This window comes from Etheostoma cragini, chromosome 20, assembly GCF_013103735.1.
Source record: "Etheostoma cragini isolate CJK2018 chromosome 20, CSU_Ecrag_1.0, whole genome shotgun sequence".
Classification (NCBI taxonomy): domain Eukaryota; kingdom Metazoa; phylum Chordata; class Actinopteri; order Perciformes; family Percidae; genus Etheostoma; species Etheostoma cragini.
The window spans coordinates 9,114,451-9,127,844 of record NC_048426.1 but is presented as its reverse complement, the minus strand read 5'-3'; the positions used below and the strand labels follow the sequence as shown (position 1 = coordinate 9,127,844).

Genomic DNA, 13,394 nt, shown 5'->3' with positions numbered 1-13,394 from the left:
TCCATTTTAATATGTACAGTTCTGATTTCAATACAGTGTCCTTCAGCAACACAGTGAATCTATTCTGAATCCACTGGCACTGTTTCTGTAGATGTGATTTAATCTTCATGAGCAAGGAGCAAGTGAAAGGACTGCTGCATGTAAACATGGATTTTACAGTTAAAAAACATATATAGCATTGCATCTAAATGCTGGCGTGATTCACTTCCTCAACCGGATTCCTTGTAAACTGACTGACTGCGAAGCATGGGTGACAGCGCTGTCCAAAAACAAGCAAAACTGCTGATCGGTGCTCAAGATGAGCCCTAGGGGTCAAATCTTAGCCAGGGGCAGACATGACACGAGGGGGGGGGGGGGGGGGGGGGGGGGGGGGGGGGGGGGGGGGGGGCAGCAAAGGGAGCGATGACACAAAGGAAGATGGAATGCAAAGGGTTAATCTGCTAAGAATCCTTCTCCCACATGAACAAAGGAGAAAAGTGGGAGGTTGAGGGCACACAAAAGGGTGACAAGAGGGTGAGGAGGGGGAGGGGAGTCCATTCTCAACCATCTGGATCTATTGTTTCAGAAACAAGGGGGGGTGAAGGACAGAGAACTGGAGGAGAGGGGAGAAGACGGGGAGGGAGGGGTCATGGCCTCGATGACTCTGGTCAACCCCAAGGCTGAGAGTCCGCTAGACCTCCCACCTATGGAAGTCATTTTTAATCTTAATTTTAAAACTACCATCAATTAAACCAAGTACATTAATATTGGTATGTTTATATAAAAAAAGTTGAATATATTCCAAATGTAATTAGGACTCTTCCATGACACTTCAGACTGTGGAAGTTCAAATGAAGCTACTGTTTGTGCGTATGACAGTAATGAATTATGTAGGGTCGGAATGAACAGCAGAGCCCAATAAAGAGATTTTGATTCTGCTTACCACTTCCAGTTATTAACGATTTAATAACTAGAAACCATAAGCAGAATAAAAATGGTTAATATCCATATATAGATACCCAACCCTACTGATGATCTTTGAGTGTGGGAGCAAAAACAGGTCACTTGCTTATTACACAGAAGAAAAAAACTCAATAATTGATTTGTCCAATTTGAGTTTTGGTTCCCAAACCTAAATATCAGCGAGTGTGTATGTGTGGGGCAGCTTAGGAAATACTGTGAAAACTGTTTACACGCTCAAGCAAATAACACAGAAAGGCTGACTGTATCAAAACAAACAAGGAAAAAAAAAAAAACTGAAAGTGACACTTACCACCACCACGAATGGAGGAATCCGGGAGGCTCCCCTAATGTAATATTCTTCTCCCATCGAATCTAGAGGAGAGGAGAGAAGAGTCACTTGCGGCCACTAGAGAGGAGGATTATGTCTGCAGGTCCAGGGGTTAAGAACATATAATCAGTTAGTCTCAAACTGTCAATGGCCTCGGACGTGAACATAGGCATCTTTCTGGCTCTGTCGTTCTCCAACTTCTCGACTCTCTTCCTTTGGTTATATCTCTGTTCTGTGCTCCTTTTTTACATGTGAAAAGTGTTTTGGAACCAGGAAGACGTACACCCATGCACCGCTAGCCTGTCTACACCCAAAAAGGGTTGTTAGGAGGAAATACATACAAAACACTACAATGCCTACATAGTGTATGTCTACAACGTCCACAGACAACTGGATCAGTTGTTCTTACACTGACATTATCCATGACAGGCAGCACGATCTGGTGTAACTTTATAGGATTTCCTTTTAAAAAATTGATGCAACACCTCATGCTCTGTAATCACGTTTGCACTGACAAGCACAAGTCCACTATGGCTGGGTTTGTGTGTACAGTTTGAATAATGGTGAAGGCTGTTTTACATTCATTAGTCATCAAGGCCCATGTGACATGCGTTTGATTTCCTGGTTGGAGATTATCTCATCTCGTTAGCTCTAGATAGGCAATTGTCACACAAAAGGCATAAAAAGTCATGGATGCCATCTTACCTCAGATAGGAAGGTCTGTGCGGATTTCTGTGCTCCCACATGTAGCAGGTATTCGTACACATATAATGCTAACCTGAAATGCAAAGGAAAAAAAACGTTAGTGACCAAATTCAGCCTCCTTAAGCTTCAGATTCTTCCTTCCTATCTTGCCTATTTTTTGCAACTAGGACTTGATTTATAAGGGTGTCCCACTTTATTCACAACCAAAAGCAAAGCAACAAAAACTATTTTCAACCAAACTATCCCATAAACTCTAAGCCCTTGAGCTAATAGTTGAGAACTATTCCGGGGATGAAATGTCATTTCAGTTTTTTTGTGTTTGCATCTTTACCGCATAACGAAACAAAGAACAAGTACTGACAGAACAACTTTAAATTTAAAAAAAGTGTCTTTGTGGTTTTTGCTTGAAAATAACACACTGTTTGAATAGATGCTGGAAAAACGACAGACGAGTCAAGATGCCCGTTTCCAGTAGGCAGGATGAGTGAGTGCTTTTTGGTCAAGCACATAACCTATTCACCCAATTAGCAGATACAAGGGAAGGTTACATTTGGTTGACTTCTTCTATATTGTTTTTTGCTGAATATATAGAACTGTCGGCTGCATAACTGTAATTTAAACATCAATGACAGTGCATGCCGTACAGTGAATGCTGTACACAAGTCGTTGCTGCCTCAAGGCTTTTGTTTGACCAGTCAGCAACCTTAAGTACTGTTGCCTTCACTTTGATTGTTGCTGGTTGACCGTAAGCCTGCCCGATTAATCGTTCTAAAATCAGGATCTCGATTCGACCTGTTCACAATTTAAATTTAAAAATGGATTTGATTAAAAAAATAACTAAAAGTTTTTCATGACTTTAATTTTACTAGCCAACTGCATCCCAAACGCTACTGCTTTCTTCTGTGACTTTTAAACTGACTGTATAAAATAGGTTTTAAAAGCGCTCACACGCGCTGCAGTGTTCTCCCTTCTCTTCAATGAGGCCTCAATGTTTACAGGCTTGTGGTGATGTGCAATGTGCTATAGGTGCAAAAAATCATTATCGAGTAAATGTCCTTAGTTTTTGTCTTTCTCAGTGTCTTTCATAGAGCAAATAACTTTGCATCTTTACGACCGTGCCATTTACCATAGACGTGTATAATTTTTCACTGGGAACTCAGAAATTCCGACATTCCATGTAAAATTGAACACAACAAACAGTCCGTGCCCCTCGCCTGGCATCATGGCGGTACCAAAAGTCAGAAGAAAAGCGACAGAGTCCTATTTGATTATGACTGTGTCAGATAAAAGCAAGTGCCTTACAGTGGAAGTTGGTAAAATATGTTGCCAGTTTATTACAGGGAAACCTACCACAAATTTGAAAGTAGCCTACATTTGAGAAACGAAAACAAGGAGGCTAACCTAGCTTACCTTAACAAGGCAAAGGAGAACGCCAAACCCCCTTTCCCCAAAACAGAAGCTAACCCAGGTAACGTTACAGGTATGGACATATTGATACGTAGAGCCAGCAGCATGACGGAGAAAACCGTGTGTGAGTTGATTGACTTCAAAAAGGTTTGCCACTGTTGATCTCAGTCTTCTATAGTCTGTTGGTTGTTCTGGTTTTTCTCCTGGAACACGCCACTTACACATTCTGGGCTTAATGCGGCGTCTTGTGTTGACTGTTTACGTATCTGTGCTCATTATCATATCTACATTGTTTGTACTGGTGTTATTGTTGAATACATATTTCTAAAATTGTATGATGTTTTTGTTGAATTTTTACACAATATTTTTTCTGACCTTTTCTAATCCCGACAACCCATATTACAAAAAAGACTAAAGCTAATAAAAAATAAACTAAAACTAAGCATTTTAAAAGAATAAAAACTAAACAGCAAACCTGCTTTAAAAACTTATTAAAAACTAAACGGAATCTGAAAACAAAAACTAGTGAAAAATGCAAAACTGTAATAACTTTGGTTTGGTACAAAAACTCGTAGCAGAGAATCGCGATATCAATTCTAAGCAAAAAAAAAATTCTGGTATTTTTACCAGAATCATGCAGGCCTAGTCAGCCGTATAAAGTACTGCTTTTTTTATATTTTGGGAGGGCAGAAACAACGACCCCATTACTAAAAACATCTCTAGGTTCCCGTGGTTGAAATTAGAGATGTTCCGATAGCAATACCTGTTTTGGTATCACTGCCGATACCGCCTAAAACTCTGGTATTGGGAAGTACTGGAGTTTATACACCGATCTGATACCACTTGAAAATGGTTTGTTCTTTTTCTGTTAAACTCCCATAACTAAATGTCAAACTAGATAATAAAAGAAGATTCAGTGGCATTCATTGTTTGTGTTTGTTCATGTTTTACAAAGAGTTTAACCTGAGCCAGACAGACAAAAAAAATAGAAATCATATCAAATCTATACAAGGATAGTATTATACAGTTGTTAAAACATAATAAAATATAACACACAATGTATCGGATCAGTAATCGGTATCGGCCGATACGCAAGTTCAGGTATCAGAATCGGTATTGGGAGGCAAAAAATTTTATCGGACCATCTTTAGTTGAAATGCAGGTGAAATTCTAGAGTACCTCTAAAAAGGTTCCTTGGTTGCTGGAAAACGTCTTGCAACTGAAAGTACATCTTTTTAGCAGCACTTCTGTGGCCTGTATAATTGTACCACTAACGCCCATAGGCATCTTACCAACCCTAAGCATCCAGTCGTTAAATCCCAGCAGAAGCTGATAAACACCTGCTGACCTGCATGAAATATATTATGATCTGAATGAAAACACCAAATACTGAAATAATAGCTGCACACAACAAGCATTGCCACAAATTCCAACTTTATTTTAATAAATTATTAAAACTCTTGCTTGGGATTTTTTAAATTATAACAGGCCAGCCACACTTGATAACAGCAATCCACCAGGGTCTATTAACAGACACCAGAACCACGTTGTGGAGTGGGAAACCCCACTGGCCCAACATTGTACTCCTAACGCCTTCACTTAGTCGCATTTAATAGGCTGTTAATGGACCATCAATCGACCAGCAGCGTGGATATGACAGTGTCCTGTGTGGCCAGAGCAGACAGTCCTCTGACAGGCCAATAAGGTCCTAATGAGGAGGACAGTAGCTCAATGTCATACTCCCCATCGTTAGTCAATGAACTGATCAATGAAACGTGGTTTTGAGATAATACGGCTGTTGTGCAGTTCGTTTTTAACCACTGACAGCCCGTTTGCTTTTGTTGTTAAATGGTGGGATGCAGAGGTTTATTTTGGCACATTTAGTGCTATCAAGCATCATCACATGACATGTAGTTGGACAAGAAAGGTTTTGTATAGGTATCACTGTTATCATCATGTTCTAAAGACAATACATTGGGTACATTTTAATGACAGTATTGAGTTTGCCACAGCAGAATTCCTCTATACATTTCTGCATCACCATGCTTTTAAGATACTCAGCGATAATAGTGCGTTCCATTTACCTCGAAGCTTGGAGCTGGGAATAACGTCACACTCATTGTGGGGTAGCTTTAGCCAGGTTAGCCACCGTTAGCAAGACTAGTTTGCTTAAACAGCTTAACATGTCCACGGATAGAAGTTGGTCAGGAACAAGATGTAGGAATACAGGTGTACGACTGATTCATGGCGTTTATACACTACATGGTACCTGCTCGATTAGACTTTTTTGTGGACATTTTGGGGGAAAAAGTACCTGGTACTAGCAAACAGGTACTTTTTTTAATACCACCTCCGTCAGATTGATGGTGACAAGTGAGCTAAATCGATACCAAAAGGTGACGCGAAAACCTGCAGACTACTGATTGGTCAGAGAGAATCATCCCCAATCATTGTGTCATCTTTGTTAGTGACAGACGGAGTGTGTGCTGAACAAACCCTCCATTTTTAAATAGTTTAGCCAGCTGTGTTTTTTTGCTGCCTTCAGCTTCTTTTGAAACAAAATTAATTAGGTTTGGTTGATTAATCAGTCAACTGCTTTGGTAACAAAATAATCACTTAATTTTCAATTACAATATACCAAACAGAATATTTTGGGGTTTGGACTGTTGACATTCAATGATGTCACCTTGTGCTCCAAGATATTGTGATTGATGACTAAAGGATTAAAACAGAATAAATTATTGGCAGGTTAATTAATAATAAAAATAAACGCTATCACAACTTCAGGGTAAACTTTAAAGTCTCTGAAGAATAACTAGGCATGATGGATCAGATGTCTTTCCTGAGGATTTTCTCTACTTTTATGGTTCTTCTATTATAGTTTGTATTTTTTTATTTATTGCTTTATGGCTTTTATGACTATACACAGACACACTTTTATTGCGTGAGCTTTTTTCTAATGAATATCCATTTAGGAACAAGTGTTGCAAATGATCTTAGGCTATAAATGCTCTAATATATGGCATTGGCCTATTTAATTAATACTCTACACTTAAGTGTATCCCTATGAAAATAACCATAAACAAGGTAAATGTCCACATGGGGGGGGGGGGTGTTAAAGCCCTGCACATTTTTGTGTCTTGAATCAAGCTACAGATGAGATGAGCACATGCGTGCATTGGAGAAAAAGAAAAGACAACAATTGTTGGACTGTGGTATAATGGAGATACAGCCCGACCAGTTCTTACCATGGTATGCAAATGCTTTAAACATGCAAAATATGTAATCCCTTAAACATATGAATAGGCAAATATATAATAACTTTAGTATGGAGCTAATGGTTGCTAATGATCGTACCTTACCCTTCACATGGAAACAACGCAATGTTTTCTAAACGTCGTCAAAGAAGGAGGGGTGGCAGTTAGCAGATTTAAATGCTTGCTTCTTAAGAATTGTATAATTAAAAGGTGTTTTCTTCACATGTCAAAAGATCTAAATCCGAAATCAACAAAGTAATTATTCAAGCGTGACACATGATCAGTTCTGCATGGATGTCAGCGCAATCTGCACTCCACATACTAATAAGCACACAATAAAAGGCATTTTCAGACACAACTATAGATGGAAGTGTTCACATCCACCTTCCTTTACTTCCTCACCAACCTTCTCTATATACCACGGGCACTGAAACAGCCATGCCTGGACTACATACTGCTGGTCATTATGAGTACTCGTCAGCAGGCTATATACAGAAATCCCCTTTTCTGACTCAGTAGTTGAATGTCAACCTAGACTGAGCATTATGGTTGGGTACCTAAACCTGGTGCTAATATGGCACCGTTGCCAAAACGATGGCACTGGTATCTACAGGACCGAAAAGCAACGCAAATTTCTGTGCCTCATTTTTGGTGCCACTTGATGCCTGCGCTTCTTTTGGATGCTCCAAAATGGACGTTGGAGATGACAGAAGCATCGCTGCAGGGGACGCTCATTGACACTACACTTGGCAGGTAACGTTTACGTTAGCTAGTAACTGGCTTAAACACAGTTAAAAAGCTGGCAGCTAAACCATGTAAAGTGTGACTGTATTCCAACATTGGGGACGTAACTAGAGAAGATCCAATACAATTGTTTTTATTCTCAATGCCAATTCGGATACCTGAACTTAGGTGTGCACAATTAATCGGATTTTAATCATAATCACGATTTTTACTTCCCACAATCAAATTAGCGTGATTTTTTTTTTAAATGCGTCATGTCATAGACCACTCAGTTTTTTTTGCATTGCGCATCTACTGCTCCGTAAACCCCTGTTTGCCGATGTGCCAGTCAGTTGTTCCCTGCATCGCGCAGCTTAGTTTCAAGATGTTGACAGTCACAAATGACAGAGTGACGGGAGGAAAACTCAACAGATAGCAGTTGGTTATACGGCGGTCTCAAGGTTTACCAGTTCACCAGTAAACGCAACATTTTGTCCGGTCTGTGTTATTCAGACAACAGCAGTGAGCATGCCACTGCAGTGCTGGTCGGTGGCGGTGCTAGTTAGCTTCTGTTAGCTCACAGGCTCTAGGGCGCAAGTAATCTTTTTCCTCTAGGACGCACTGGTGCACATATAGTCCTTGCATCCGCTGCAATGTTAAAATGTGGATATGGTTTAATTTTGCGGTACATGACCCATTTTGTCTGTAAAGCCGTGCCTGTGTTGATCTCTCCTCTTACTCTCCGCGCAGCCTTGCCACACAGCGGCCGCTGGTCCACACTTCTGACATTTGTCTACAGTTTTAAATTTTTATTAACACAGCTGTATATTGTTAAGAATGAGGGGCAAACCTGTATTTGTACCAGAGTTTCCACGGGTAACTCTGCTATCGCAGCCGCCACGGCAAAGAACACAGAAGAAGTTATTGAATGCCACTAACTTCAGCTGGTAGAGTAATAGCGTGTAAGACGGAGCTGCTGGACTTGGGTGAGAGATGTGATCCATGGCCAGAATATCATAGTTCATAAAAATGCAGCGCAGTGACGATACAGAAATTTAATACACACAACGTTTGACCGATGCTGGACCCGTTCATAATGAGTCAGCCGTCTCTCTGAGCCTATGTGACAATAACATTTGTTTTGGTTAAAAATCAACCAATAATCGCGGGAATAATCGTGATCACAATACTGATCAAAATAATCTTGATTATCATTTTGGCCATAATCGCGCAGCCCTAGCTGAACTTGCGTTTTGGCCAAAACAGAGTCCTGATCAGATACCAGTGTGTCATATATTTTATTATGTTTTAACAACTGTATTCTACTATCCGTTTATGGATTTGATTTCTATCTTTCTTGTTGGTCTGCCTTAGGTTAAACTCTCAAACAGAGAATACCACATAATGTTCTCTTATCTAGTTTGACAGTCAGTTATAACAGAAAAAGAAAACAAAATAAACTACTTTAATGTAGATTAGGCTTTGTTATGTGGTATCGGCTTGGTGCATAAACTCCAGTACTTCCAGATACCAGCGTTTAAGGCAGTATCGGAGGCAATACCGATACTGGTATTGGAACATCTCTAGAAGTAACCGTCTGCAGCTGCTGTTGTCGGAAAAACAACACAGACGGTGAATATTGTTGAAACTAGTAAGCCTCAAGGTACATTCAAAATTATTGGATAATACCCTTTTCCCATTCAGTGGTCGTTCTGTCATTTTAACAGCAATTTACTGCTGAAATAAGGTATTGATATACTTTATTATTACATTTTTAATAAAATCATAACATTTTGACCACTTGACCTTTAGCAAAGAACGAGCCGTTCTTTAATGTCACCAACTGTAAATTTGTGCTCTTCCTTCGGTTCAGGCACCGTCACCGTTTTAAAAGCATATTATTTTAGCACCAGTATCGGAAAAACGAATGATGCTGACCACACATTAAAGTGTGACGTGTTGTTCTATGAACGGGTCAGTTGCTGGTTGAACATGCGTTTGGTGACCACTCCTGTATAAAGTGATAGTAGTTTCAATGGGCACTGCATGTGTGTCTGTGTGTGAGTACAGCAGGCCGTCCTGCACGGAAGGTAATAAATGGCTGAGCTTCCCCTCTTGCAGATTGTCACCGAGATAAGAAAACATACAGTACATGAGCAGGCAGACATCCAGATGAACAAACAAACACAGCAAAAGTGGCGCTTGAATTCTAAACTTCCCGGAGTGCTTCACACTGGTTAATATTATTCAATGAATTGCATTGACAATACTGCACAAATATCTACCAGCAATAATATCCTGGCTGCACCGCCTTACTTATTCAACGCAGACAGTGGGACAGATTGGTTGTTGTACAAATGGCCGATGCTCTTAAGAGGCTAAACACACATACGCCACCACTTTAGCCAGGGGAATCTGACCACTTTCTGAGGCTTCAAGCAATTTGTAGGTCACAGTGCTCTTTGTGACCGCTGGTGTAGAGTGTAAGGCCCTTACAAGTCAGTCTAGTATTGAGCCACACACACACAAATATTTTAACTCTGCACTTTGCAGTCTAATCACACTTTAACACATGTACATCCCCTGCATCTATCCTGATTTTGACTGTTTTGAAATGCCTGGCAAAAGCTCACAGGATGCATTAAAACACAGCATGTGCTTCAAATACTGGTACTGTTTGCATCTGCCTGTTCACTGCAGGTTTACTGGCTTGCTTAACACGTGTAGCTTTCTAAAAGAGTTTGATGAGAAGGGAACAGTGAAGGACTTGGTCTTACATCTGGGGATACGAGGATCACACTGTAGATCCCCCCCAAGAGGCCTTCAATGAAATTTTTATGTGTGGTGTGTGTGTATGTGTTTTTGTGTGGATTGCAAAAGAGGTTGCGTGTGCGTGCACCTGGCCTACTGCATTATTAAAGCTCAGAAGCTAGCTCATAGAAAAGGAAGAGAAGTTTGAGGAGAAGGAGGGGAGGGGGGTAAGAAGAGGGAGCAGCTGTTGGATAGTGGAGTAAGGGCAGAGGAGAAAAAATTGTTTTAACAATAGGTGATACAGGGATCGGAGGAACAGTCAAGTCAGGATGGAGAGAAAACAGAAGTAAAGCAGTGGTCGTTTTTGACAGCCAGAATATGAAATTATATTCAAATGGCAAGGTAAAAAAAAAAAAAAAAATCTGAATGGTAGCTCCAGCAACCCTTACACCCTTGTTTTTATGGTAATATGACCTGGTGAAACCAACATTTCGCACCATAAAGCTAGAATCAAATTCTACTGACTTTTGATTTTTGCAAATTCCCCATCCTCTCTCAAGCTGATACTAGATTTTCTTCTGCGTGAGGTGACCTTCTGACCTCCCTCCCCGCCATTCCCACTTACAATCTGAGATGGGACATCGCCGTGTGCATACGCTTACTACCATAAAGTGAGAAAAGTCCCTGATGTACACCATTGGCACACCTGACATCCCGCCTGAGGCTCACGACAAAACCCTCTCTTTAAACATGGATGAGTCTACCCACCATATCTCCCTCTCTTCTGTCTCTTTATTTCTCTCCTGTCTCTCTCAACTCTGACCCAAAGCTGAGAGCAGCTGCTTCAGTCTGTCTCAATAATTCAACGCTGAAGCGAAGGATGAGGACTTTGAGGAGCAGCAAAGGATGGGAAGTGAGAGTTGGGAGGCAGATGAAGAAGAGCAATGCATAAAGAAAGAATAAAGAATTTGGGTTCACAACACAGCAAAAGAAGTTGTGAGTTTAAAGAGATAATGGGACACCTGATGGCAGATAGTCCCCCCAAACATGCAGGAGTCTGACAACTCTGTCCCACTAGAGTTCCCTTTTCTGCTGACAGCGGTTGTAGTGTCCAACCCATCTGGTGTCAGGACTAATGCCATAAGCGTTCACCTGTGGGCCCCTACCACTTATTTACATCTAGGTTACTCAGCTGTAGTGTAATATGAACTACCATTGCCCATTTCCATAGCACATGGCTCTAAATCAATTACATCTAACAAAGTTTAATGGAAGCATGTACGGATCTTTGTTGGCTTTGTTAGCGGCAACTATTAAGCAAAGAAACTTCTCTGCAGATACTGGCTTCTATTTTTCAGAATAGATACACAGACGTTTGTTAAATTAATATTCTAGAGTATTTTGAAGCCTCTGCAGATTGTTTAGTTGTTGGTAAACGTGAGGTATGCATCTCCTGGGCGAACAACAGACATCGAGACGGTGGCGTGCAGACAAAGGGATTGGAGGGCTACAGCTCACCAAGCTAACACCACCTAAGCTTCCTGACAAAACAGCCACTGAAAAGCCTGTGTTTTGGGTTTCCTACAGCAGGCGGTGGCGGCAAATCACAAGCAGTTTATCCCCAGCACTCGTTCGCACAACTTGGGGCGAGTGAAGACGAATATGTACGGGCCACAAAAGTTATGAGGCGCAGCTCTCCTTGCTCGGAGATCGTAGCAGTGGGTCTCCGCTGAGCGCGCACGCACACACACACACACACACATAACACTCAACACACACATGGATACTATGTAGCCAGCGTTCGGAGACAGAGTATCATTGTGGAACAATTCTAGAACACGTTACTGTGCTATTTTGTGACAAAGCCCCAAACAGCTGTATTCTATTTTTACCTGCTGCTTCCGCGGGGCGACACAAAAGCCAGCTAGCTACAATGCACAGCGTCATTCCAAATGCATTGTTCCTCACACTGAGGCGAGGGAAGAGATGGTACTAAAGTGGGACCCCCATCAATGCTCCTCAGAGGCAATTCAGCCCCGAGTGCACGTTGTGCATTATTACTGGAAACATGTGCAGCAACACCTCCTCGTAGAAGTGGTGCAACTTTGGTCGCTAAAACAGCCAGTCTTTGTTTTGAATTTGAAAGAAACAAGATAGACAAGAGTGAAACTGCCAGTGTAGCTAGCTGCTTGGGCTAACTTAGCAGCCATGCCTGTGTAGTTGGAAGATGCAAGAGGCACCACGACACAAAAAGTGGAAAACACAACGAACAAACTATCGCAGCATCACTTTTGTAGCTTTTCATGTTATTAAAAAAAGAGCTTGCTGAACATGCGTGCTCCTGTGACTGACCTGCCTCACATCTGTTAGCAAGTTTAGCTACCTAGCACACTCTTCTTGGCTGGAGCTCTGTTGTGACAGTGCAATAATTTACTTACTTTTCTCTTGCTTGGCTATCGGAGGGGACCACAGCTCCTTTACCCTTGCCGTACATCTTGGAGGATGTTCTGATACTTTATTTTATCCCACTCGACACCTGTCAAAGAAAGCTACCAGGAAAACCTACTATCTCCATAGCTACCCAGTTAGTGTTGTCTCCCTATCTCTCCCTTGCGCTCTCTTTGCTCCGGTTTCCTTTTTTTCTACATCCCCAACATTGCCCACAAATCAGGCAGGGTTTCAGCCGGGGGTGACTTGAAACAGTCCACTGGTGGAGCTTTTTTTTTTTTCAATCGCTGTTCCTGGATTCAGCTCACGCCCCCCCTGTTGTGAGAGGGTGGGGGCTTCTTAAAGCCACAGTGTCTCAGTTTTTGTCGACTTCGCTCAAGTTCAAGGTCTCTTCTGAAGGCCTTTAAGTTCAGGCCTTACATTGCACTGTATTCATGTACAATACCAAAATGCTAATACTAATTGCTATTACTATTTTGAAACTTTTTATTTAACCATGATATGTATGTAGACCATGATTGGCCCAAATGCCCACCTGGGTTGGCCTAAATTCCCCCTGAAGTGTCCCTATGTTCAACCCAAGTACCAGTCCAAGAGTAAGGACATATTTGTACATTTCCCCTACTCAACACACATCAAGGGTGCCTCTATCACCCCTGACCCTCCTACAGATTGGGCACAGCACTGACTGAGGTCATCAAGTTACCCGATCATTTTACTGTAAATAGGAAACCATTTTTTAATGCAATACAAAAATACCTGTCTGTTCACATTGTTCATCCTCAATGTCTTGTAATAATTTGGAATTTCTCTTGAGGCTGCCATATCCCGTT

General features: G+C 41.3%; 1 protein-coding gene across 3 annotated transcripts in view; it reads right to left on the bottom strand.

Annotated features, from left to right (window-relative positions):
• The window catches only part of zgc:110158 (uncharacterized protein LOC553590 homolog), a 38,335-nt gene extending 25,522 nt beyond the window's left edge, over window positions 1-12,813 (bottom strand). For all 3 annotated transcript variants that reach the window (XM_034858455.1, XM_034858453.1, XM_034858454.1), the window contains exons 1-3: window positions 12,552-12,813; window positions 1,976-2,048; window positions 1,253-1,314 (exon numbers count right to left, since the gene is read on the bottom strand). In XM_034858455.1, coding sequence (XP_034714346.1) covers window positions 1,253-1,314; window positions 1,976-2,048; window positions 12,552-12,607 — 191 coding nt within the window. In that variant the 5' untranslated portion in view covers window positions 12,608-12,813. The remainder of the gene's footprint in view (window positions 1-1,252; window positions 1,315-1,975; window positions 2,049-12,551) is intronic.
• Between the last annotated feature and the right edge of the window lie 581 nt (window positions 12,814-13,394).